The sequence below is a fragment of the Panthera pardus genome, unplaced genomic scaffold (genome assembly GCF_024362965.1).
Source record: "Panthera pardus isolate Hobbes unplaced genomic scaffold, ASM2436296v1 HiC_scaffold_11, whole genome shotgun sequence".
Classification (NCBI taxonomy): Eukaryota; Metazoa; Chordata; class Mammalia; order Carnivora; family Felidae; genus Panthera; species Panthera pardus.
Genome location: NW_026526666.1, coordinates 21,924,803 through 21,949,588, shown reverse-complemented (window position 1 = coordinate 21,949,588; position 24,786 = coordinate 21,924,803). Strand labels below are relative to the sequence as shown.

The 24,786-nt window shown below is 36.6% G+C and overlaps 1 protein-coding gene across 5 annotated transcripts in view; it reads right to left on the bottom strand.

Annotated features, from left to right (window-relative positions):
- Window positions 1–24,786, bottom strand: part of FRRS1 (ferric chelate reductase 1) — a 102,169-nt gene that overhangs the window by 20,192 nt on the left and 57,191 nt on the right. For 4 of the 5 annotated variants that reach the window (XM_053892060.1, XM_019457608.2, XM_053892065.1 and 1 more), the window contains 5 exons: window positions 14,142–14,337; window positions 12,927–13,063; window positions 11,748–11,842; window positions 10,282–10,429; window positions 7,163–7,345 (listed from right to left, as the gene is read on the bottom strand). In XM_053892060.1, the coding sequence (XP_053748035.1) occupies window positions 7,163–7,345; window positions 10,282–10,429; window positions 11,748–11,842; window positions 12,927–13,063; window positions 14,142–14,337 (759 nt within the window). Of the gene's footprint in view, window positions 1–7,162; window positions 7,346–10,281; window positions 10,430–11,747; window positions 11,843–12,926; window positions 13,064–14,141; window positions 14,338–24,551; window positions 24,585–24,786 lie in introns of those variants that run through there. The other variant, XM_019457607.2, reaches the window with a different exon arrangement.

The following is a 24,786-nucleotide window of genomic DNA, read 5'->3' as shown; positions in this document are numbered from 1 at the left end:
TGAAACTAATGTAACATTATGTATCAACTATACTTCAATATAAATAAATACATAAATAATTTTGTTAGAATACGAAAACAACACAATTTCAATATAAAAAATATATTAAAATAGGGGTGCCTCGGTGGCTCAGTCGGTTAAGCATCCAGCTACGGCTCAGGTCACGATCTCATAGCTCGTGAGTTCAATCCCTGCATCGGGCTCTGTAGAGACAGCTCAGAGCCTGAAGCCTGCTTCAGATCCTGTGTTTCCCTCTCTGTCTGCCCCTCCCCCACTCATGCTTGGTCTCTCTCAAAAATAAATAAACATTAAAAATTTTTTAAATAAATAGACATGTTTATAAGCCCCTAAACTTAAACACCATTATTAATGCTTTCATATATATTCATCCACACCTATTTGTATTTATTTTTTCACCTCAAGTGGGCTGAAAATGCAGTTCCGTTATGTTTTTTCACTGAACTTATCACGAACATTGTTCTAAATATTTATTTGTAAATAAACATCTATGTCCTACAATTTTTCATAACTATAAACACACTGCAATATATTGGGTTTGGGGGGGACCTTTTAAGATGAAGATACTGGGGCGCCTGGGTGGCTCAGTCGGTTAAGCGTCCGACTTCAGCTCAGGTCACGATCTCACGGTCCGTGAGTTCGAGCCCCGTGTCGGGCTCTGGGCCGATGGCTCAGAGCCTGGAGCCTGCTTCCGATTCTGTGTCTCCCTCTCTCTCTCTGCCTCTCCCCTGTTCATGCTCTGTCTCTCTCTGTCTCAAAAATAAATAAACATTAAAAAAAAAATTAATAAAATAAATAAATAAATAAGATGAAGATACTAGAATCAAATACTGCTGATATTGTACACACTGATTTACTATTACACACTCAAACCAAATCGTCTGAATTCAAGGAGGCATTTTTTTCAGTCTAGTTCTTATCTATCCTTTAGTCTCCAATATTCTTTATCTCTAAAAGTTACAGCTTATTTGAAGTGACTACCAGAGGACAGACTGCATCTTCAAAGTCCATTTAAGTGATGGTACAAATGAATAATCTGGCTTTTAGGCTACTGTGTGCAGTTTTGGTTCTTTCACCTATTCTAAATCATTCTCCATAAAATAGCTAACAAGATCTTTTATGTGCTATAGTAACTAAACTCCTTAAACAAAGCCAAGACTGACAAGTTATAACAAATTTTGCTATTAGTCCCAATGATATTCTAACATGCTTCAAATTTATTTTTAAAAGTTCCACTTTTGAGAACTCTCAAGTACTTAACCTTAGCAAACCAATTATTCACTGTTACACATCTTATATTCCAATCAGAATTAGCCCAACTCAAGAAACTTGGAGTCGTCATGATTTAAACCAGGAATCAACAAACTATGGCACACTCAGACCAAATTCAGCCCAATGCCTGTTTTGGTACAACCCACAGGCTAAGAATGATGTTTACATATCAAAACGGGTTTTTTTTAATGTTTATTTTTGAGAGAGAGAGAGAGAGAGAGAGCATGCGAGCAGGGGAGGAGCAGAGAGAGAGGGGGACAGAGGATCTGAAGACGGCTCTGCACTGACAGCAGCAAGCCTGACACAGCCCTCGAACTCATGAACCATGAGATCATGACCTGAGCTGAAGTTGGACACTCAACCAACTGAGTCACCCAGGTGCTCTAAATGGTTTTTTTTTTTAATTAAAAGAAGAATATTTCATGACAAGTAAAAATACATGAAATCCAAATTTCAGTGTCCACAAATAAAGTGTTATTGGAACACAGCTACGCCTATTAATTTACGGATTGTCTATTGTTGTTTTAGCACTATCATAACTGAGATGAGTAGTCAGAACAGAGGCCATAGGCCCACAAATTCTCAGGAGTTACTATCTGGACCTTTACAGAAAATGTTCACTGATTTCTGATTTAAACAAACATTGTGTGTTTTCTAGACTATCTGCTATGAGGTATAAAAATTCTTTTTTTATTTAAAATAACTTTTAATATAACAAGAGGCAAAATGGTGATAAGACAAATACCATACTAACTCCTTGTTGGTGTGGAGGCAGACCTCCCAAATATTGGAGAAAATTATGGGGATGGAGGAAGAAGAGATAACTCTCAGTTCTCACTACTCTAAAATGAAAGATATGAGAAAGTGCTATTACAACTATAGGCTCCAAGCAATTTCTAGAAACCCCAAGTTTGGAGCATGGAAACACACATGTAAGAAGTTCTGCCAAATCTCTGAATTGGACAGAACCCTTTCTCCCGTTTGTTCCTCTTGTTTCAAACATCTAGAATGCGTTGTTTAGAATATTGTGTGGATACTATGGGAAAAATAAAGATGACTAGATTGTTCTTACAACCAAAGACTACATTTTAATGGAACAGACAGTTGTAATAGTATGTGAATTATGATACAACAGGTTTAGACAAAGTACCATGGAAACACAAATTATGTAGACCCAAAGATTGAAAAACCTTATCAGGAAAGGTGATTATTAACTAGATCTTAGAAAATAAAAAATATTTACATGTGGGTAAGATAGACCTGAGATAAGGGGAAAGTTTTCCAAAAGGAGGAATTTCCAGGACTAAAGACATAGAAATATAAAAACATATGAAAATTTTAGGAAACAGGTAACTGTGTTAGTGAAAACATAAAACATAAAACAGGGTAAAGCTGGAAATTCCAACAAGGACTTTGAGGTATTTTGAAAGCCACGCTAATGAAAAAAATATTCTTCCTATAACTACTAACGGTTCACCAAAGGTTTTTGGGGATAGCATTGAGATGATCTCTGGCAGCTTGGGAAGAAAAGTCCAGTGGCTATTGAAAGATGAGCCAGACAGAAGAAATCAGGGAGCCAAGAAGACTCGTGAGGGGGTCACTGCGGCAGTCTGGAAATGACAAAAAAAGTGTAGGCGAAGTCAGAGATAGTGATAATGCAATAAAGAGAATGAAGGAAGTACGTCAAAGACAGAATCACAAGTATATGTAATATCGGTAGCAGTGAACACATAAGCACTCAAATCCTGACTTCTAAAAACTATTCCTATCAAAAGGAAACAGACCTCCTTTGGGAAATGATGAAATGCATAACAGTATAAAATGGAATCAATAAACTATGTTTTCTGGTGTAACAGCTTGTTACACACTAAAAAAGTAATGGAGACCCATCAAAAGGGCAAAAAAAAAAAATGCTTTAAGAGGCCATATCTAGGTCAATATAAGCAGCTAAAAGAAGACTGATGATGATAAACTATAACTCAATAGACAAAAGTAACTCATTAATCCATAATGTTTCACCAAAAGGGAAGGAGAGGTGCAGAGAAAAGAAAGCTCTTTTTTTAAAAAGAACACCAGCTAACAGATTAGAAAATCACCAATTTGTAATCACAAATGTAACAATTGATTCAGGCAGGAACATCAATAGATGCTAAAATCACTTGAGAAAATGTTATTGAGGAACAAAATATTCATATACACTCGAAGTATTACCCCACAGATTACTTATTAATTAAAAAGAGAAAACACACCTTCACAAAGGAAAAATCTGATGGATAATAGTGATCAAACACAGAATCATCAATAATGGAATAATTTGACATTACACATCTCTTGACATGATGTACTGAGAAATAAACACATCCCTTAGGTAGTACTTGTGCCAAAAATCTTAACCTGAATCTATTGCACAAATTGTGGAACATTCTACAGAATGGGAGCATGAAAAAAAATTCTAAAAAACAGGTAGGGTAACTGATCAAAAAGATATAACAATTAAATGTATTGGTGATAAATGACTGGATCTTGGTTCAGAACTTTTTTAAAAAAAGAACAGCTGGAAAGGACTTTATCGGGACAACTGAGGAATCTGGAATATAGACTACATTGCATGAAATTATATCATTACTAAGTTTCCTCAATGTGATAAAGATATTATGGTAATGATAGAATATTCTCGTTCTTAGATACTTAGATCTGTAGATAGTTGCTAAAACTTTTAGAGATAAAATGTCATGATGTATCTACAATTTAACCTTCAAATAGTTTGGGGAAAAATTTGTGTTTACATACACCTCATAAGTCAATCTATACACACACTTACACACACACACACACACACACACACACACACAGTGTGGGAATGGAGAGGGAAAGAAAGTGGCAAGTGTAGGTGAAAAACTTACTGGTGTTTGTTGTACTATTCTTTCAATGGTTATGTGGATTTAAAACTTCTCAAAACAAAAAGTGGGGGGTGGGTAGGAGGAAGAAGGACCTGATAGGTGAATAAAAGGGAAGACTCTAAGTCACAACCAAAATTCCCGGAACACTAAAGATGATGACAACAGTGAATGAGATAGTCTATAAATTGCCCAGGACGGCATCTGAAAAGAAGCAAGGATTCAATAATGGTAACTGCTTTTTTATTTCTATTTTTGATCACCAAGAATGAGGAACACAAGAAACATGAGGAGGAAAGATATTAAGTTCAATTTTACAGATAATGGTTTGTGTTGTCCAAGAACACTCATCTGGACAAGACCAGCTGGCCACTGAAAATCCCAGTCTGAAGTACAAAAGAAGTCAGAACTGGGAACATTCTAGAACTTGAGCACTGAGAAATTATGTATAAAGCAAGATGACACTAATCAGGAGAAGGCAAGGAATAGAAGCTAATATATAATATGTACACTTGATATACTTTATATCATTTAACAAAGTATATGAAGATAGGGAATATGTGGATACTTTGAAATTAGTTAAAATTCAGACATTAGCAAGTCACTGATAACTAAAATGCAGAAAATTATACTTTTCATCAATTTTAGTGAAGCTTAACACCAAAACAATTGCTATCATTAATTTATAAGTGAAACTGAAAAAGGTATCATTCAGGTTGATCAGTATTTGTAACATCAGATACCTTCAATATTTAAATTTATATTACATACTGAAAAGAAATAGCAGGTCATAAAAATATCCTAAAATTTTTTAAATAACCAGGAATAGAAGTAACCACTTTAAAAATATTTTCTGAGGATGATTTATTTCCCCCAATTTAGGCAAACAGGTGTACAAATGATTTTAATCATTAAGATTGCTCTGTAAATCAACTGCACCTGCATAATTAAGTCTTTCTTATAAACATTTTTGATGAGTACTATACTAGAAACATAAGATTTCTAAGTAAGATAAATATATCTTGAATTAGAGATAAATGCTTTTGTGCCATCTATGCCTACAACTTAGAACAGAAATAACTGGTCTACTTGTGGGTGCCTCATCACCACACTCAGTACAGCACTAGTGTCTTTTCCTCTCACTGACAGATTTTATGTGACCAGAAAAGGAAAAACGTGAGTATACTATTGCATGAAGTTTGGCTCTAAAGTGACTGGAATGTTTTTTTTATGTAAGTGACTAGAACACATATCTAAATGATATTGTATGTTACAGATGAAACTACACAGTTACTCCAACAAGGCTACCATTGTTAACCCTTGCTGGGTTCATCTTCAGAACTGTTCCCACAAGTACTACCACCATCTTTCCTTATTGCTTTATGGTCCCATTTTATTTTTTTTTTTTTATTTTGTTAATGTTTATTTATTTTGAGAGAGAGAGGAAGAACGCGTGCATGCACACACAAGCAGGGGAGGGGCAAAGAGAGAGGGAGAGAGAGAATCCCAAGCATCTTTGCACTGTCAGTGCAGAACCTGTCTCAGGGGCTGAATTTCACAAACCACGAGATCGTGACATGAGGTGAAATCAAGAGTTGGATGCTTACCCAACTGAGCCACCCAGGAGCTCCTAATTTTATTTCTAACCCAGCCTCATTATCCACCTTAAGGGCCAAACTTGGTTCATTTCTGCCTGAACTGCAAATAACCAACAGAATATGCTATTGCTCTGACGACAATTACAAAGGGCAATGGGGAAAAGGTCTTGAACTCTTGCAACATCATTTGATCCAGCATAAAATTTCCCAAAAAACAACTTTAAAAAAAGAGTCACAATTTCTTATATGTCATTTTTAAAAGCATATGACATATCTTAAATTTCATAAGGTTAAGGTCTATGTTTTGCTTAATGAAAAAAGATAATGAGTGCATTCTAGAACTATACAGTAATATATCTAGGTCATGTGCATATATTGCAATGCCCTTCCCCTAAAAAAGTTTCACCTGGTTTCCCGCAATACATGCAAGCAGCATACGAGGACCAATGTGATCAGAGTGCACTTTTAGGGAAAACATTCGTCCTTCTATCACAGAATCTCAGCGCTTCTTTTCTTTTTTTGAATTACAAGTCCCTTAAGAAGTGATACTAAGTTTAAAACATGACAGGAAGAAAACTCTCTACAAAAAACTCGTTGCCTTTGCTAATGTGGAAGTAAGAGGCGTTCTCCATTTGTAGTCACCCCTGACCTCACCATCAACTCTGCTTCGAAAAGGACTTACACATGTCCTGGCCCATACTCTCCCTCCTTCCTTCTGGAAGATTAGGATGCACTCTGCTGCCACACCACAGCACAAGGCTGCCATCTACAGAACCATTGAATCCATTCAGCACTACCCAGGGAGAGTGAGAATCAGCTTAAAACAAATGCTGCCTTCTGTAGATCTGACAAAGGAGCCTACCGGTAAGGAATATATTTATGCCTGGACACGCCAGGTTTAACTCTCTGTTTGGGATATGTACTGATGACTACCAAAATGGGGACTCCGTGAGCAGCAACCCTTGCTGGGATTGCTGGACACTTGAGAAAACAATGAGGGTTTGAAAAGCATCACAAATAACATGAGACTTGAGGCAGAGCAACCTCTCCTAACTGTACTTCAAGCTTTTATCACAAAGAGATAAGCAGGCAGGAAGATATAGCGGCAAATCCACTGGATACAAAGTGATTTTCCTAACTTTCTACAAGACAGCCTTTCTTAGTGGTATATAATTGCACAACTGTTAAAAACATGAAATACCCAAAGATTTTTAACTTAGAACCCGCTCTATGTTCATTTCTCCTGCCCTCCCCTTCCCCTTCCCATTGTAAGCAGGATAATAATTTGACTCTGGAACAAACAACTAACTGCCATTGATTAGGCTCCCTCCAGTAACTTTTCTTTCATTACCACTTACGTAAGTGAGGGATACAAACCATCCATCTGTCATGAGAAAACGCAAAGGATAAATAGCCTTTACTGGGACCGCTCATTTCAACCACCACTGATTGGTCATCTCGTGTGAAGGACAAGAAGAAACAGGCACGCTCCTTCTCTGGGTCACAGTTCAAAGGACTCCGAATACAGAACTTCTTGTTCCCACAATCTGAAGCACTGAACTAGAAAAATGACAGGGAGAAAAAGTCTTAATTACCAACCAAACAGTTCATTTCACAATGATAAAAGAGCCACTACCTTGAAGTACAAGTTTTAACAAGAGTACCTTTTCATAATAAAGATTCAAAGAAGGAAACAAATAACACATCCCAAATTAGACATGATCAGAGCAGTAGTTAGGTTGTGAACTTTTCAACTTAATTAATTTTGATTAAAATCTGGAAGACACAACATTAGTTGGACTATAATGTACATGAGTATTAAAGTTCCTTTAATACACAAAATATTTCACATCAATTATGTTCTGGAGCATAGTTTCCAGTAAATTTTGAAAAACGCCTTAGGGAATATTTAAGCCCACACTGACATTCTTGCCTAAAAGATTATCATTGAGTTTTTAGAACGAACTTTTAAAAAGTAAACAAACTCACGAATTTTTATATTCAGATCCTAGACTCTGCATCTAGAATTCAGGTTCAAATTTGATATTAAAATAATATAAGAAAAAAATGGTTATTCCAATATACGCTAACACTCTAAATAATAGTAATAACAATTTAGTGGAGGGGAAACAGGAACAATTTACAATGATTTAATTCAGAGCTTCCTTGTTATGGCAAATAAGAGGACCAGCATCAAAAATCTCAGCTCCACAATTTGACGGCACAAAAATGCTCAGTCATCTTGTTAGAATGCGCTATGACGGTGTATTTCAGAAGGGAGTTAAACATCACACATCTAGATTAAATGGGAACTGTATCCAAACACCTCTCATTTCTTCTACTCTACCGACACTTCTGGCCATCCAGTGTGGGGGGGGTTTTCCCACATTAAGCAATTCTGCAATTCTCAGTGGACACCAAGCACAAGTCCTACTTTGCAATTCCATTCTGACACAATCTACCTGAAGGTAGTGTCCAATCCTACAAGTTAGGGGCTCAGTCCCACAAGACTGTTTACTTCAGAGGCCAACCACAAGGTCCAGGTTCCCAATGAAGGAGACTAGAGGTTCCCATGACCCTCTCCTCAAGTTTGATAATGTACCAGGATGGCTCACAGAACTCAGGAAAACAGGTTTCTTACGAGACTGCCAGTGTATTATTACCCGATGAAACCCAGGAACAGGTGGAAGAGGTGCACAGGGAGGGTATGTGGGCAGGGCAGGTGTGTGGAGCTTCCATGCCCTCTCTAAGGCACCATCCTTCTAGCACCTCCATGTGTTCAGCAACCTGGGAGCTCTCTGAACCCCATACTTTTGGGATTTTTACGAAGCCTTCATGGAGGCATGATGGATTAATGACTCAATTTTTAGCCCCTTGCTCATCTCTGGAAAATGGAGAGTGGGGGGCAGAAAGTTCCCAGTTTCTAATCATGGCTTGGTCTTTCTGGTGACCTGCCCCCATGGACAGCCCACCCATTACAGCAAAAGGCATTCCTATCACTCAGGAAATTACAAGGGATTTAGGAGCTCTGTATCAGGAACTGGGGTCAAAGTCCAAATATTAGCAGGAACCACAGCAGAAACCAATACACGTTTCTTATTATTTCACAGCAACTTAAAGAAAAGTCACAGTAGAATGGAAAAAACAAACCAGTACGAAACTTGCATTTTGGTCTCTGCTCTCCCCTTTAGTCCATCGTGTTTGCTGAAGAACTTAACTGTCTCTCTTGTATACCTTCAACTATACAGGGACTGAATTCTGAGGTCTCTTCTAGCTCTGTATGAATGCTATAATCCCATGACTCTGAATAAACCTTTCTATAATCAGAGAGTATAAACCTGGTGTAGAGATACCACAAAAGCTCCAATGAGAACTAATGCCTTTTATGTGAATATATGGAAAGATTCCTCCTAGGAAGCTCAGGTCCAGACTGACTATTTACCCCCCTAAGGCAGCTTTAAAATAAATAAACATTAAGACTAAGTAAGCTAGAGCTAGTGCAAATAAAAAATCTAATTGTATGGTCAAAAGTGTAACATTCATAATAATGCAATCAAGTATAATTATATATTGCAAAATGTAGAAGGAAAACAAAATGAGACAGTACAGAAAGAGTACAAGTGCTTTACTTAGTCTTCCTCATGAGAACAAAGAGTTATAAAAAGACAAAAAGAGAAGGAAAAGAAAAAAGGAACTAATATTTACAGAATTTCTATTAAGTGCAAAGCAGTTAGAAACCTTAAAATCATTACATTGTTTAATTCTCATAATAATACTAAGAGCTCGATATTATTACTTCTCATTTTATAGGTGAAGAAACTGAGACTTTGAGAATTAAGTAGCTTGTCTAAAGTCACACAGAAAGTAGGCGAGACAGGATTCAGACCTGAGTTTGTTCTTTTAACTGCAATAACCTGCCGTAAGACACTTTTCATTATTTTCACTTCTGAACTAATAAGTCTCATTTATCAGAATTTCTTTCAGAAAAACCTAATGTTACTAATATGCACTACCCTTTACAAGATATGTTTTCTCAGCCACAGTTCTTTTGAACCCAAGGGCCTAAACGGAATTCTAGCTGATGAGTTTGCAAAAGAGCTTCTGTAGTTCAGCACATAGAATCCCCCAGTACTCACTGGCCTTAGTGAAATCAGATCTAAGAGTTACATCACCATTTCAAGATTCTGCTCCAAATCTTGTCTAAATTTAGCTTAAGCTTTAATGTTCCTCTCCGTGTTTGATATTTGGCTGTGCAGACTACAGAATGTCATAACCACACCTCGAACATGCAGGGTGTTGCACTCCCTTTATCCTGACCCATAAGTCATAATGTGGCAATAAAGACTTCCTTCAGATTTCCTGCAGAGGTCCCAAAAACTCACTGCCACAACCCGGCACAGCTACTTCTCTGCATACTTCATCAAGTATAAACCACAATTTCCAAAGACACTGTTCTTTTAGCTTGCATTTGGTGAAACCATGAAAAGGTTACTTACTGATTTGGTTAAATGGGATACAGGAGGTAATGTTGACAAAGGTACTACTGTAGCTTCAGGTGTTGTAAAAGGCGGTGCATTGGGCTGTGAAATTACAGGGCCAGGAATCTTCACCCAGTAGATTTTATACTTCTCAACAACTGTGACTCTGAAATGCAGTACTAATGAGATCAAACAGAACCCTAATTGTGGCCCGTTATAATTGAATCAAAAAAAAAAAAAAAAGATGAAAAGAAGTAAACTAGGGACACACACCTTAATACTACCCAACAGTACCACCAATTTTGTCTAAGACAAATCTCTAATGACTCTTCTACCTCATTACTAAATGAACTTTTACTGCCCTTGTTCTCTTGCTTACTCTTGATCTTTCTTTTCTTCTCTTCTCTCCTCCTCGTCTGCCCTTTGGGCATACTCCCAGCAGTCCATGAGTGCCAGATAAGGACTAAAATGCACAGACTTCTATTCCCTGACATATAAAGAACATACTACTGCTACTTATTTCATAGTGTGCTGTTCAAATTATCCCACAGGGCATGTGTAGCAGGCAGCTACAGCAAGAAGTCAGATAGAGGCTGCATAAGCAACACCAGATCTTATTGGCATCACAGTCCTCTTCCACATTCCACACCACACACAGGTGCAAAGCTGTGTTTCTGTGTGCTAGCACTTGCATACATAGTGAAACAAAACATACAGACATGTCAGGAGACTAATTCTCCTTAAAATATACATCTGTAGGGGCACTGAGTGGCTCGCTCCCTTAAGCATCCGACTTCAGCTCAGCTCATGATCCCAGGGTTCGTGAGTTTGAGCCCCACATTGGGCTCTCTGCCGTCAGCACAGAGCCCACTTCAGATCCTCTGTATCCTTCTCTCTCTCTCTCTCTCTCTCTCTCTCTCTCTCAAAATAAATATTAAAATTTTTTTTTTGATAAAAAAAACATATATATGTCTCTAACACCACTCAGTTATCATTAAACTGTTTTTATGACATTCCACTTCCCCTTGCACAGAGGATTAAGGGAAATGGACTTCTAATCCTACTGAATTTCATAATTCTGAGGGCATGAACAGTCTTACTAATCTAATATGCAGGTTATAACACTACAAAAAAGTCATCCAAATTTTAGGAATTTTTTCATACTATCATATTAAGATAAGAACAAATCTAAAAAAAATGTATTAGTCCATACACCATATATGAACTCAAGTAAATATTAACTAATGCCTCTTAACATGAAGGCACCACAATATTTAATTCACTCAACAGATATGTATTAAGCACCTATTAGGTGTTAGGTCTTGGGCTCGGTGGAAAAATCAAATAAAAAGCAAAACAGACTAAGGTGGTGTCATTCTACACCAAACCACTCCTATACAGGTAAATGTCCAATAGGTATCAAAAATGACACAGACCATTATTTCAATTTGACTAGTTGCAGATTTGTAAGCTCTCCCACTCACAGAAACTTTATGTGATTCGGAGAATTGCTTGGAGCATTCCAGTAGACTTTAATTTTTGTTTTCTTGGATGGATTTGTGTGACTCACAGCATATCCCTGAAACAAAATGGAAAAGAACTACCATTCACTCACTCCGTAGTGGAGCATACTGAAACTACAGTCATTTTGCAAAATAATCTGTCATGGCATGATGCTGGCATTCTGATAAATACTGTTTTATTTAGAACAGAGACTCAGGTACTCAACAAATACATGTTGGTTAGTCAACACCAGATTAGCAGCTGGCTCTGTATATAAATTAGAGTCAGCAGAAATTTAAGAACTGAAAAGAGTTATGAATACTGGGTATGTCAATGCTATATAGAGTCTGCTCATTATTTAATTTATATTATAAATTAAAACTCCTTCCATTAACAGATACAAAGAAAATCCAAAAAATTCATCAAAAGAAAAAATTTCTGCCTCCACACATTTAGCATTATATTTCAGTAATTCCTTTCCCTTGAACAATCTCATTTCCCACTTTCATTCACCTGGCAAATTCCTACTCATTCATTGAGGCCTGACATAGAGATGACCTCCTCCAAGAACCTCTCTCTCAATTCCCTCCAGCCTGTGTGTGACACACCCCGCTATGCTTCTCACCCATCCTGTGTATGCTTCTAATTTAAGTCACCACAATGTTGTACTTGTGTGTCTGTCCTATATTCCTCATGTTCTCCTTATGTATCATACATCATATGTCCATATGTTCTACTTATGTGTAAGGCTTTCAGCTCTTCAAAGAACAGAAGTAAGTCTTGTTCGTTACCATATCCCTTGCACCAGGATAGTTTCTGGCATAATAAATGTTTATTAAATCAATGAATGAATGACAAAAATGATACCTCTGTCCCATTCTAGCATCCTATCTTCAATATTAACACCCTTTAAAATCAATATAATAAGAGCCAATATTATATAAAATATCAAAAGCTATAAACCCTTCAAGCTACTGCCTTTTCTCGGATGCTGATGTGTAAAAACATATTGCAAACAGGAAAATTAGGGGGAAAGCTTGATCACTGTGAATCTATTTAGATGTCTGCAAAACATGGGTAATGTCATTATCTCAGAACCCTTAGCTTGTAATGAAAAGATCCATGGAAACTAACAAATCAGTTTCAAACACAACACAAACCTGTACATCTTCACAGGTCAGAAGCTGCGACACTTGACTGTCAATCAATGTGAAGGAGCCAATAGGAGGGCCACTCAAATCCTCAGCATTACGTGCTTCTAAAAGAAAGCCTCTAAATGGTAGCCCTGACAAAGTAACTGAGAAACAAACAAAAAAATAGTTTATGATAAGGTTTAGCAACATCCCTAAAAGAAAACTGTTTAGAGGAGGCATCTCATAGTTAGAATCTAGCATATGTATACAAAACTACTCCAGGAAAGAAAATGGTAGAAATAATCCCATAGACAAAGAAGGTCTAAACTATGTTCCATAGGACATTCACTCAGTGAGATGTTAATAGCCATTCCAATTCTACGGGGAAAAAAAGCTAAGTGATGGTCAGGGAAGTGTCCATGGAGCCAAATTAGTTCAAAAAATGCTGAATGAAAGTAAATATTTATTTGTTTACTAAAAACCCCCAAGGCCTTTAACATCCTACTATACAGTATGAAACTCTCAGTATATACAACATACAGTGTTCCAAACTGATTTTTCCATACACTGTTTTTGTCAGAGTTCGTTAATATTTTGTATTTCTGGAGTTGCATAAAATAGTTTGCAAAACACTATTATAGATACACTTTTGACAATCAGCCTACCTTTCACCCAAAGAATCAGAAAAACACAAGAATTTACACTATACCAAGAAGAACAAGGGTTTATTATACCTTAAACCAGATAAAATAAACTTTATTTTCCTCTTCTATTGTGTTAATAGTATTGGTTAAAAAAGATACATATTAACTAACGATAAAAATGTATTTAAAACCTATTCTACTTAGTCTGACCTCGGCTCAGGTCATGATCTCGCAGTTTGTGAGTTCGAGCCCTGCGTCAGGCTCTGTGCTGACAGCTCAGGGCCTGGAGCCTGCTTTGGATTCTGTGTCTCCCTCTCTCTCTGCCCCTTCCCCACTCGCACTCTGTCTCTAAAAAATAAATAAACATTTAAAAAAAATTTTTTTTAAACCTATTCTGCTTAGGGAGTAGATTTACTACTTAAGTAATACAGTCATCAATAGTATTTAAACACAAAACGAGAAGTGTAAGATGATGGTATCTTATGGAAACAGGTGAATAGATTTAAATGAAACTATATAAATCCAACAGTAATAAAGATTCAATGTACAGGAAAAGAGGGAAACTCAAAATGCAAAATAGTTAATTCCAACACAGTACCTTCAATCTGGTCTCCTGGTCTGAATGTCATCTGACTCACTGAAACGTTGTGAACAGGGTCAGAACGTGCAGTATGACTGTGTTCAGGAACCATTCCATGGCATGACTTTCCTACTTTTCCACTGGGATAATTAGCCACAGAACTAACGTGCAACACAAGTATGAATGCACCAAAGGTAAATCCAGGAACTGCCATCTCAAAAAAAAAAAAAAAAGAAAAATTAAAAGCACATTATTTTTATACATAATTAAAATATAAAGCTTTCATGTGACAGAATATTAATCCCAGAAATTGCTTTCAACAGACAGCTAACCATATTCTCAAAAATACATAATAAAAAGAATGTGATATCTGAAGTCTGACCTAGATTTGAATCTCGGCTCTACCAATCACCAATGATGAGACTTTAACCAAATCACTCAAGCCTCCATTTCCTTCCCTGAAAAATTAGGAAACTAACACCCACCTTACAAGTTGTTTTAATAAAATGAAGATACAAACTAAAGTCTGACAAGGAAGATATTTAAATAAATGTTAGCTTTCATTAGCATGATTTTCGCTATAAGCAAAAGGTTCTATTTCACCTTATCCCAGGAAGCTTAAAGAACAAATAGGAAATGTTTCTTCTGGATTTAAATACCATCACCTAAATAAATATCTGGTATGACTTCTCTCAACTTCCCATTACATTAATCATGATGATGGGGTGGATAATTTAATTTGTAATACTGAAAACTGAGGATAACAGAGAACCAATCACAAGAAACAATATTTCTATTACCTTTAGCCCAGGCACTTCTGAATTAAGAAACACAATTGTCAGTCCAAGCAATTTTCTTCTCTCATCCAGTACCTGCCTCTTACCATCTGTCTAATAGAAAACCAGCTACTTTATGTCAGTCCCACCCTCTGGTAGCCTACATCAACCACTTCAATTGGTGCTTATATTCAGAACCTGCCAATCACAGCAAATAACAAGGTTTGAGGAAGATGGCAGGGACATGTTACACAGCAGTAAAGTCAGCCGATGAACAGACCCCAAGAAGCAGTTCATTCTCCGTACAAATAGATTAGACAAAATAAAAGCACCCTTAGAATCACTAGAATAAATGACCCTCTTATAGTCATGTAAATTACAATCCCCACATTGGACCAGAACTAAACTACAGAATTCCTGCTAGACACCAGAAATTATGCTGGGGGCTACACATTTCAACCAGCTCTGCACCTTACAGCAGTAGCCACCAAGTAGATAGCATAGGGTCTAATAGTACTATATACCCCTATCTTTCATCAAACATCAAGCTAGGTAGAGTTTCTCCCATTTAAAAATAAGAAGAACAAGTAAATCAAGAGCTTCTGAAAAAATATAAGAGAAACATAAAATTTCTCTATACAGTCATAAGAAAAGCATAACTTTGAAAATGGTTGATTACTATAAGAAACAATATTTAGGAAAACAACTGTCTTAAACATACACAGTGATATATATCAATTATTTCTCAATAAAACTGGGGCAGAGGAAGAAAAGGAAGACTGAAGAGTGGAGAAGAAGGAATTTTTCTATTCAAACGTGGCTTTCAGGTGCCTTTGTTAGAGGCAGACCTGCTTTTAGGACCACGCAAGATTTGCTGGAGAGGATCAAGGTCATAGTTTTGACCACGTGACTGTGGCCAATTATCATGAAGATTAAATGCAGTAATGTGCTACCCAACTAAAGGATGGTATAAGGGAAAAGTCAGCCAAGTTTAGCAAATACTCATTTGCCACTGACCTCCTGTCAGGTGAAAATGGAAACAAGACAAAATTTCTAGTCTCTGCTTTGCACTGCATAGCTGAATAATGTCAACCCAGTTATATAATCTCTGTCTTTGCTTCTTCATTTGTGAAATACAGTAGATAAACCAGAATAAATTCAGGATCGCCTTCATGCCTAACATTATGATGTTAGAAAGCAAAGTGGGAGTACCTGGGTGGCTCAAGTCGGTTAAGCATCCCACTTCAGACCAGGTCATGATCTCACTGTGAGTTTGAGCCTCGCGATCAGCTCTGCGCTGACAGTGCAGAGCCTGCTTGGGATTCTCTCTCTCTCTCTCTCTCTCTCTCTCTCTCTCTCTCTCTCTGTCTGCCACTACCCCACTTACTCTATCTCAAAATAAATAAAAACTTAAATTAAAAAAAATTTTTTTTAAATAAAGAAAAAGAAAACAAAGTGGGAAAGGATACCGGGAATTAGCAGAGCAAGAAGTGTAAGCCAGGAAAGGGAAGTGACTAAGCATCACCACCTGTCATTCATTAGGAAAATATAACAAATCCAGTCAGGAAGGGAAGTAAACCAGCAATTTCTTTGTTCTTGGTCAGATGCTGACTATTCAAGGTGCAGCTCTATTGTCATTACAATGGCTAATGATGATTTTCCAGTTACGATTTAAGGAACAGCCTTTTTTCAAAGTAATACTTTAATTCATTAGCCAACCAATGCCAACAGATTGCCTAGTTATGAAAGGGAATAAGGAGTTATTCATGGAGACATTTAAGTTAAAATTATGTAATGTGGATAATGAACTATTACGAAGTCTTCCTTCAAGCATTGAAAGAACTCCCACCAATTTTGTATTATTTTTAAAGTTTTATATATTCCCAATCCACAGTGGGTACAATATAGAAAATAAAACAAAAAGATATCATAACTTGCATTCATCCCATGACAAAGATAGACCTATTAGTTAAAGAATTAAAAGAAAAGTTATCCTGATTCTAACTTAAATATTCCCAAACCTGATGAAAGATGCATAGTTTTCTTTCTTGCCTGAAAAACAAGCAATTAGTAAAAAGGTATGATGACTGCTTGTACCATGTTCTACATACATCTCACACAACAGCAAAAAATCAAAACAAATGTATTCTTTATTATTTAAATACCAAATGATTGTACTGGCATGAATATTTAATTATTATTGTGATTGTGGACCACAGAGGCAAGTGATATTTATCAAGACGATATATTTAATGACAGCAAAGTAAAATTCAGATAAAATGAGAATTCAATTGAAAAATACTTAGATGTAAGAAAGTCATTAGAATAAGGAGTCTATGTTAATTAAGAATTTTTTTTAAATAAATTGGTCATTAAATGTCTTTTTATGTGTCACTCCAAGAATATGTGAGAAAAAGAAGAAATGGAGAAAAGCATACCTGTTAAAACCAAGTCAGATGATTAAGCTGGCAAGTAACTAATCAAGTCTAGTTATACTGCAATCAAGCTCTAGCTCTCACTGTTAGTCATTCATTTTATGTTGGGTTTTTTGTTGTTTTGGTTTTTTTTTTTTTTTTTTTTTGAGAGAGAGGGAGAGACAGAGTGTGAGTGGGGGAGGGGCAGAGAGAGAGGGAAACAAAGAATTTGAAGTAAGCTCTAGCTCTGAGGTATCAACACAGAGCCTGAGAGGGGGCTGGAACTCATGAACTACGAGGTCACGACCTAAGCTGAAGTCAGATGTTTAACTGACTGAGCCACCCAGGCACCCCTACTCATTCATTTTAAATTAAGGCATCAAAAAGTTCAAAAGTTAACATGCACACAAAAAATTGTGGGAACTCAGCCCAGTAAACCCAATCTACATCACCCAAGATATGAGTATGAGCACAGAGTGAGAGTCTTAATTAATTCACAGGTATGAGGTAACAAGATTTTCCTAATTATGAAGAATGAGTTGTAAAAAAAAAAAAAAAAAGGCAAAAACTTAACCAGAAGGGTTTACTATAAAATATTTAAATAATTTGGAAAAGGTTGTGTGGGTTTTGTTTTGTTTTGTTTTGCTATACACAGTGGATTTTATTTAATTTTTTACCACATTCACAATAAGTATTTTTTACATTATGACCCAACAAACATTTCAAGAGACATTATTTACCTTTACCACATGGGATAAACTTGTATATCTCCTTCTTTTTTTGAAAGAGAAAGAGACAGGTATCGGGGCAGGGAGAGAGAGAATCCCAAGCAGGCTCCACATCTTTAGGAAGGAGACCAAGGCAGGACTCAGTCTCATGAACAGGGGGTTGATCTCACAAACTGTGAGATCATGACCTGAGCCAAAATCAAGTCAGATGCTTAACCGACTGAGTCACCCAAATGCCCGTAAACTCATATATTTTCTATTCCTTCCTCTTTTTTATGTTGGTTTTATGTATCCTACTGAATCGTTATTGCACAACCTACTAATGGATCTTAACCTGCAGTTTGAAAAATACTATTTTACAGCATATCCTTGACCATTAAGTTTCAGCCTTGAATCGAGCTCTAAATCAGGAATATCAAGGATTTCACATAAAAAGGAGAGTTCTCAATACTAAAGAAAAAAATAATAATAAGCCAAGCAATAAGGAGAATTTGGGACACAGGAGATGGGTTCAATGAAAATGTCTTATTCTCTCTTATTCCATTTGTGACCTAAACAAAAACTATAAACATGGCTAATAGCATTCTCATGGTGACCTTCTGTATGAGGAAAACAAATTTTAATCAATCATAACAGAAAAACACTGCAATCCCTAAAGCATTTACACACCACTTTCAGAATTTCCATCAACCACATTATACAATGTGCCAAGTATATCATTATTTCATACTCAACACAGTTTTCATTTTATTTCATTACTAGAATTCCAATGACACTATTTTCTTTTACTTTGTTACAAGTGTAAAATATTTCAATTAATTTATAAGTTAAGCATGCTTTTGTTTCTAGGCTTTTGGCCTTGAAACAGAACCAGCAATTATAATATTGCTTCTCTTAGAAAATGGAATTGAAATTCCAAGCCAAATTGGAAATTAATTTTAGGATACAGCACATTTGTAACATCAGCATTTCAGGTAGGATCAAGGGGAAACCTGATAGGTTCTTAGACTAGGGCTAGAGGTAGAGAGAGGTGGAAACAGTGTCAGAGTTAGGTAGAAAGACTTTTAGAAAAATAGGTAGAACCATAAGAAGGATAAGGAGATTGATTCAGTCAAGTAAGTTAAGACTAAGGACAAGAGATACACAGAAAACAATGAAATTTCTATGACATAAAGAAAAGGATTACATTTCTACTACACAGGAGGGAGGAAAGGGGACAGAGCACAGAGAAGGAGAAAAGAAAAAGAAACAAATGTTTAGTGAGAACCTGGAAGATACTACATCTAATGCAATCCTTACAATCAGCAGATAGTATCTTCACTTTAGAGACAAAAAAACTTGAGGCCAGAGAATGTACCCAAATCATATACACTTTGAGGATTAGAACCTAAATCTAGGGGCAACATCCATATTCTCTCTTCACTCTGCATGGCTGCTCCCTCCTTGGAGAAACAAGCATGTAGGAAGGAAACAAATCCAGCAAAGATGCAAATTTCACAATGAACAAGGTGAGAGTGGGGGCATACTGTGACAAAGGTGAAATCTAAATTAGCCTAATTCAGAATGTTGAGTGGTGCCTGGCTGGCTCAGCCAGTGGAGCATGTAACTCTTGATCTTGCAGTCATAAGTTCAAGCTCCACATTGGACACAGAGTTTACTTAAAAATAAAAAAGTTAAAAAATAAAAAAAATTAAGAAACAGAATGTCGAGTCTACTCTATGAGCCAAAGAAGCAATGTAGAAGTCTCTTTCGTAGAACTAAAGCTCCTGAAAGAATGGATGGTAAAACAACTAGTTCAATGCCTAAAAACACTAAGTTGTCAATAAATGGTAACTGCCACTATTTATTAGCACCATTCAATTTCCTTATCACTAGTATGTGCTAATTTCTTCCAAACACTGCTGTGACTAGACAAGTGAAATTTTCATATATTTCTTTCAACTGCATTTAATTTGTTCAAGCCTTCTGAAATGTTTCAGAAAATGTTCTCTCCTTCTTTCCAGCAATTTAACTTTACCTTCATAGAAAACTTCCACACCAAAAATTAAATTGACTTTGATAGCAGAATCTCAAATTATAGAGAAATTGAAAAATAGGTCAAGTACTTCCACTTCCTCAGATAAAAATGTTTCAGACTCCATTTGCACAGCAGGAAGCAAAGAGAAAAACAGATTTTTTTAATTAACAATTGGAGTTATGACATTTTCAGAGATGGTTCTAAAAAACAAAGAGGCATTAAAAATGGCACACTGAACACCAATTTGAGATCTGTCAGGTCTAACAACTTAAGATGGTTGAAAAGAATTCTGACAAAGAATTTAGAGTTTAAGTAAAAGCAAGAAAAAGTAAAGGGAAAGGTAGGAAAGAAACCACAGAAGAAAAAGTAATAGGGAACTCTACAGTTTAATCCTGATTCCCCTAATCACAACATCATCAACAAGGAATTTTTCCATCATCTTTATTCATCTCTGAAAAAAAAGATTGGAAGCAAATACCTTACTACATGATACAGAGTTTTCATCTGGATCATTCCACATGGCACTCGCAATAACCCTGTCCTCAACACAAAATTAGGTACAATGTGGAATGGTTCCTTCTCTAAAGATGTAAAACTAATAGATGAAACAAAAGTAAATGCCACTAATCTAGTATTTAAATGATGTAATTTATTGAATGCCAATTCCATTCTAGTTATCACAGTAGGTGTGTCACATAAATGAACTCTAATCCTTGGAAGAAACATATCAAGAACTTTTTGTTGTATGGAAACTGAAACTCACGGAGGTTATATAAAACTACCGTCTCAGATCACACAAGGTAGAATAGGAAAAAAAAAAATGCATTTCATTATAGAAATTTAGAGGTATGGGAGAAAATAAGAATAGAAGAGCTAACAGTTGCCAGGGGCTTACAACATGTCAGGCATCATGTCAGGTACTTAGCATGCCTTCCTCAAAGCAACACAGAAAGGTATGAGGGGTATTATTGTCCCCACATTGTAAAATAGGGCACTGATTAAGACATTTGTCAGAGTTGCAGCAAATGAGTGATGAAAAGTATGGTCTCTGATCTGGCTTCTGAGGTTTTAACCAATAAGCCATCCATAGATTTAGATCAGACCTTTAAGGCTGACATGGTAGGTAAACAATGGAGGAAAAGGGGTTCAAAATGAGCACAATTTGAATGGGAGCAATAAAAGAACCAAAGGTAGAAAGAAAAAAGTGATCATGGACTTTTGAGGGACATTAGACCTATTTAGATCCAAGGTCAAATGTTAGAAATAGTCATTGTAAAAAATATTGTTAAGTCTGGTTCCTCTCCATGCCTCATACATGAATATATCCATTCCCAAGACTTTTTACCTTGGCCCCCCACATTTCTCTGCAAGCTCATCACTTCCATGGCCTCAATTTTTATCACTAGGATGTTTCTCAAATCTTCCAATTACTCCCACTCTACATCTCCTCAATGCTTTGACTCATACTTACAACTGTATGTAGATTTTCTGTTTGGATGACAATAAGCTCAACTGGTCTGCAATGAAATTCATCATTTTTTCCTCCAGACTAGTTTTTGCATCTGACTTCCCTATTCCGATGGAGGCCTGGGAACACATTTCTAGTCACTAAGACTTCACACCCCATATTCTCAAGATTTGACACCAAACACTCTTTTGGACCCCAATTTCCAAGCAAGCTCTGCAGATTCTTCCTCCACCCTTCCACTCTCCTACCTACCCCTTCTGCATCTCTCTTTGACTTTCTCTCTATTATATTATATCTGTCTGCTACTTTCCATTCCGCCATCACCAAAGCACAAAGCCTTCATCACCTGTCACCAAATTAATGAAACACTCTCAATTGCCCTCCTTGTTTCTGTATCGCCATTGTGATTGTCCTAAACAACACCACAAGATCATTTTCCCAAAGCACAACCCAATTTCAAGGATTTTATTCTCCCATGTTCTAGTGACAAGGTACCACGTATACTTATTCCAGGAAGAAGCAACACTCTTTCTTTCTCCCCATGTCCTGCCTTCTAACTGGGACCTATTTCATCTGCCAAATTCCTCCTCATGTGAAAGTTACATATATGTTACATGGGAAAGAATAAGATACAAAAATCTCTGTACACTATACTTTTATGTAAAAAAAAAAAAAAATCATTGCCTATCATTTCATGGAAAATCCAAAAGACTGATAATTTCCAGTATCAACACGGATATAGAAAAATGAGCACACTCATACACAATGAAGAGTGTAAACTGTCACAATATTTTTGGAGGAAATTTGACGGTATCCTACTAAGCTATGTTTAACCTCTGACCTAGGCATTTCAATTCCAGGAATTATCCTACAGAAAAACTCACACAGTTACGCTAAAATTATTTGGAAAATGGCAAAAATCTAGGTGGTTACAAAAATGAACCATGCTACATCCAAACTATAGAATACTTCATACTCACTTAAAAGAATGAAATAGAATAGTCAATGACAAATATAACAGCCAATAATTACTGTGTGCTTTATGGGAGCTAAAGGCATTTATGGGAGCTATAGGCATTCCTTTAAGTGCTTGCAAGTATCAACTCCTTTCACAAAAACCCTAAGACATGAATCCGCATGTACTTAAGTGGAAACATGCTCATGCCACACCGAGGAATGAAAACAAGCAGATTGCAAAATGGTATTTAGTATATTGAAAGATATATCACTTAAAAGTTAAAGGGAAAAGGAAAAAAAAAAACTTCTATTCCACACTTTAACCTTTCTCAATAGTGGTTATCACCAGGAGAGTGTTTTCAATAGGGGAAGAGGAGTGGACTTCCTCTTTTTTAATCCTCTTTGTATTGTGCATATTTTTTTGAAAAGGGTGTTTATAACATAAAAATTACAAAAATATATAATATGAAAATATATAATATAAAATAATTAAAAAATTTTAAAGCATGTAGTGCTTTAAATATAATAAAAAATTATAATTTGTAACTATAAAACATGGGATATATAAAGACTGTAAAGAAACCAGAAAATTGTTTAGCTTTTTTCTTTTATCTATTTTCAAACATTCTATGTTACTTTTACAGTTTTTGCTTGGTTTTGTTTTGGTAAATAAAACCTCCCCCCCTCTTTCAAGGTCCATTTGTAAAGCCATCAACTACTGTCTCCTATGATCCAGTGAACACTACGGACATTGAAATCACCATCGTTTGAAGAATCCAGCTGCCGGTTTTAACCCAGCAGGCACCACCTTAGTGACCGTGAGCGAATTATTTAACCTTACCAGGCTTTAGTTTTCTCATTTTGCTAGAAAAAATGCAACCAACATCAAGGTGCTTTGTGAAGATTAAATAAAGTAATACGTATGAAACATCTCACACAGTGGCCACCATAAACCAGGTCTTCCATTAAAACCTCCTTCTTTCCATGGGGTCTTGACTATTTCTGCCAACCTCAAGTAACTGTTCTCTTTTCGGAACCTCCAGAAGCTTTGATTTTGCTGATAAAAAAATTTATCACCCCTGCCCCAACTGGTGACTTGTCCTAGGGCCAGAGGTGTCCCGCGTGTTGATCTCCTGTCACACTAACAGTGTACCTTGAAAACAGCACTTGTACAATGTGACTTCCAGAGACTCAGACATTACCTAAATGGACACGTGTGAAACAGAAGCTACAGTTGGCCAAAAGAATCAACATGTTGGGTTATTAAACAACTTACTAGAACTCATCCCTTCAAACAATACCATCCTCTAAAAAGTCTAGCTCATTGTTTTCAATAAATCAATAAACCAAAATTTAGCCTCCATCTCTGTACAGTACTCAAATCTTTACACTTTTTCTCTTAATTCGGAATTAAAAGAAATTACCTGAAGCTCAAAAGTTCAGCTCTGTAAAGAAATATCCCTGGATAATGTATTTACAAATTGAAAAATCTCCTTTGCCCCTAGGCAAGCACTGACAAGATACAAAAAGGGGGGAGGAGGCGGGGCGGGGCAGAGGTAACACCTTGCCACCCTTAGAGCCTTTCTTAAATTCTAAAGGCACACCAGGGGTCGGGGGAGCTAAAATTTCTAGTTTAAAACACACTTTAAAAACGAAGTAAGGCTCTGAATAATCTGCATACAGGTAATTATCCCATTAGGTTTAAATATAAAAGGGAGTTCCGACAGTTTCAACTTTTCAAAAAAGAAGAAAGAAAGAAAACACGTGTGCATGAATACACTCCAAGCTTTTCAGGATCCCAAGCACGACTCTACTTACAATCTCCCTTTTCTGGGATTAAAGCTCGTTAGTCAAAGTCACGGGACATATTACTAACCTAACTCGTTTGTGCACCCTCATTAACTCAATACAAGTCCAGAACATAATTTGTTAAAGCGTTCATTCTGCGTCGCCGACTGCCCCCATGATCCATGGCGCCTGCTCTCCAGTACTGTTGCCTTAGCTGGCTTCAATTTTTAAACGCTTTGCGGAGAGCTCTGACTTAAAGAGAACAGAAGGCGACACTTACCTTGAGAAGCGAAGGCAGCCTAGCCAACTTCCGGTTTTGTTACAATTTGTATCTCACTTCAGCAGCTGGGTGGAGCTAGCTCACCCAGTAACCAGAAAGTTTCCCAAGCTAAACTAAGCTGTAAAACTTGATTTGCAAGACGAGAACTAATTTTTGGACTCCATTTCTGAGAATTAAGGGTTCTGTTTTACATATAAGAACACTTTTGGCCAAGTAATAGTTATTTCATTGAGAA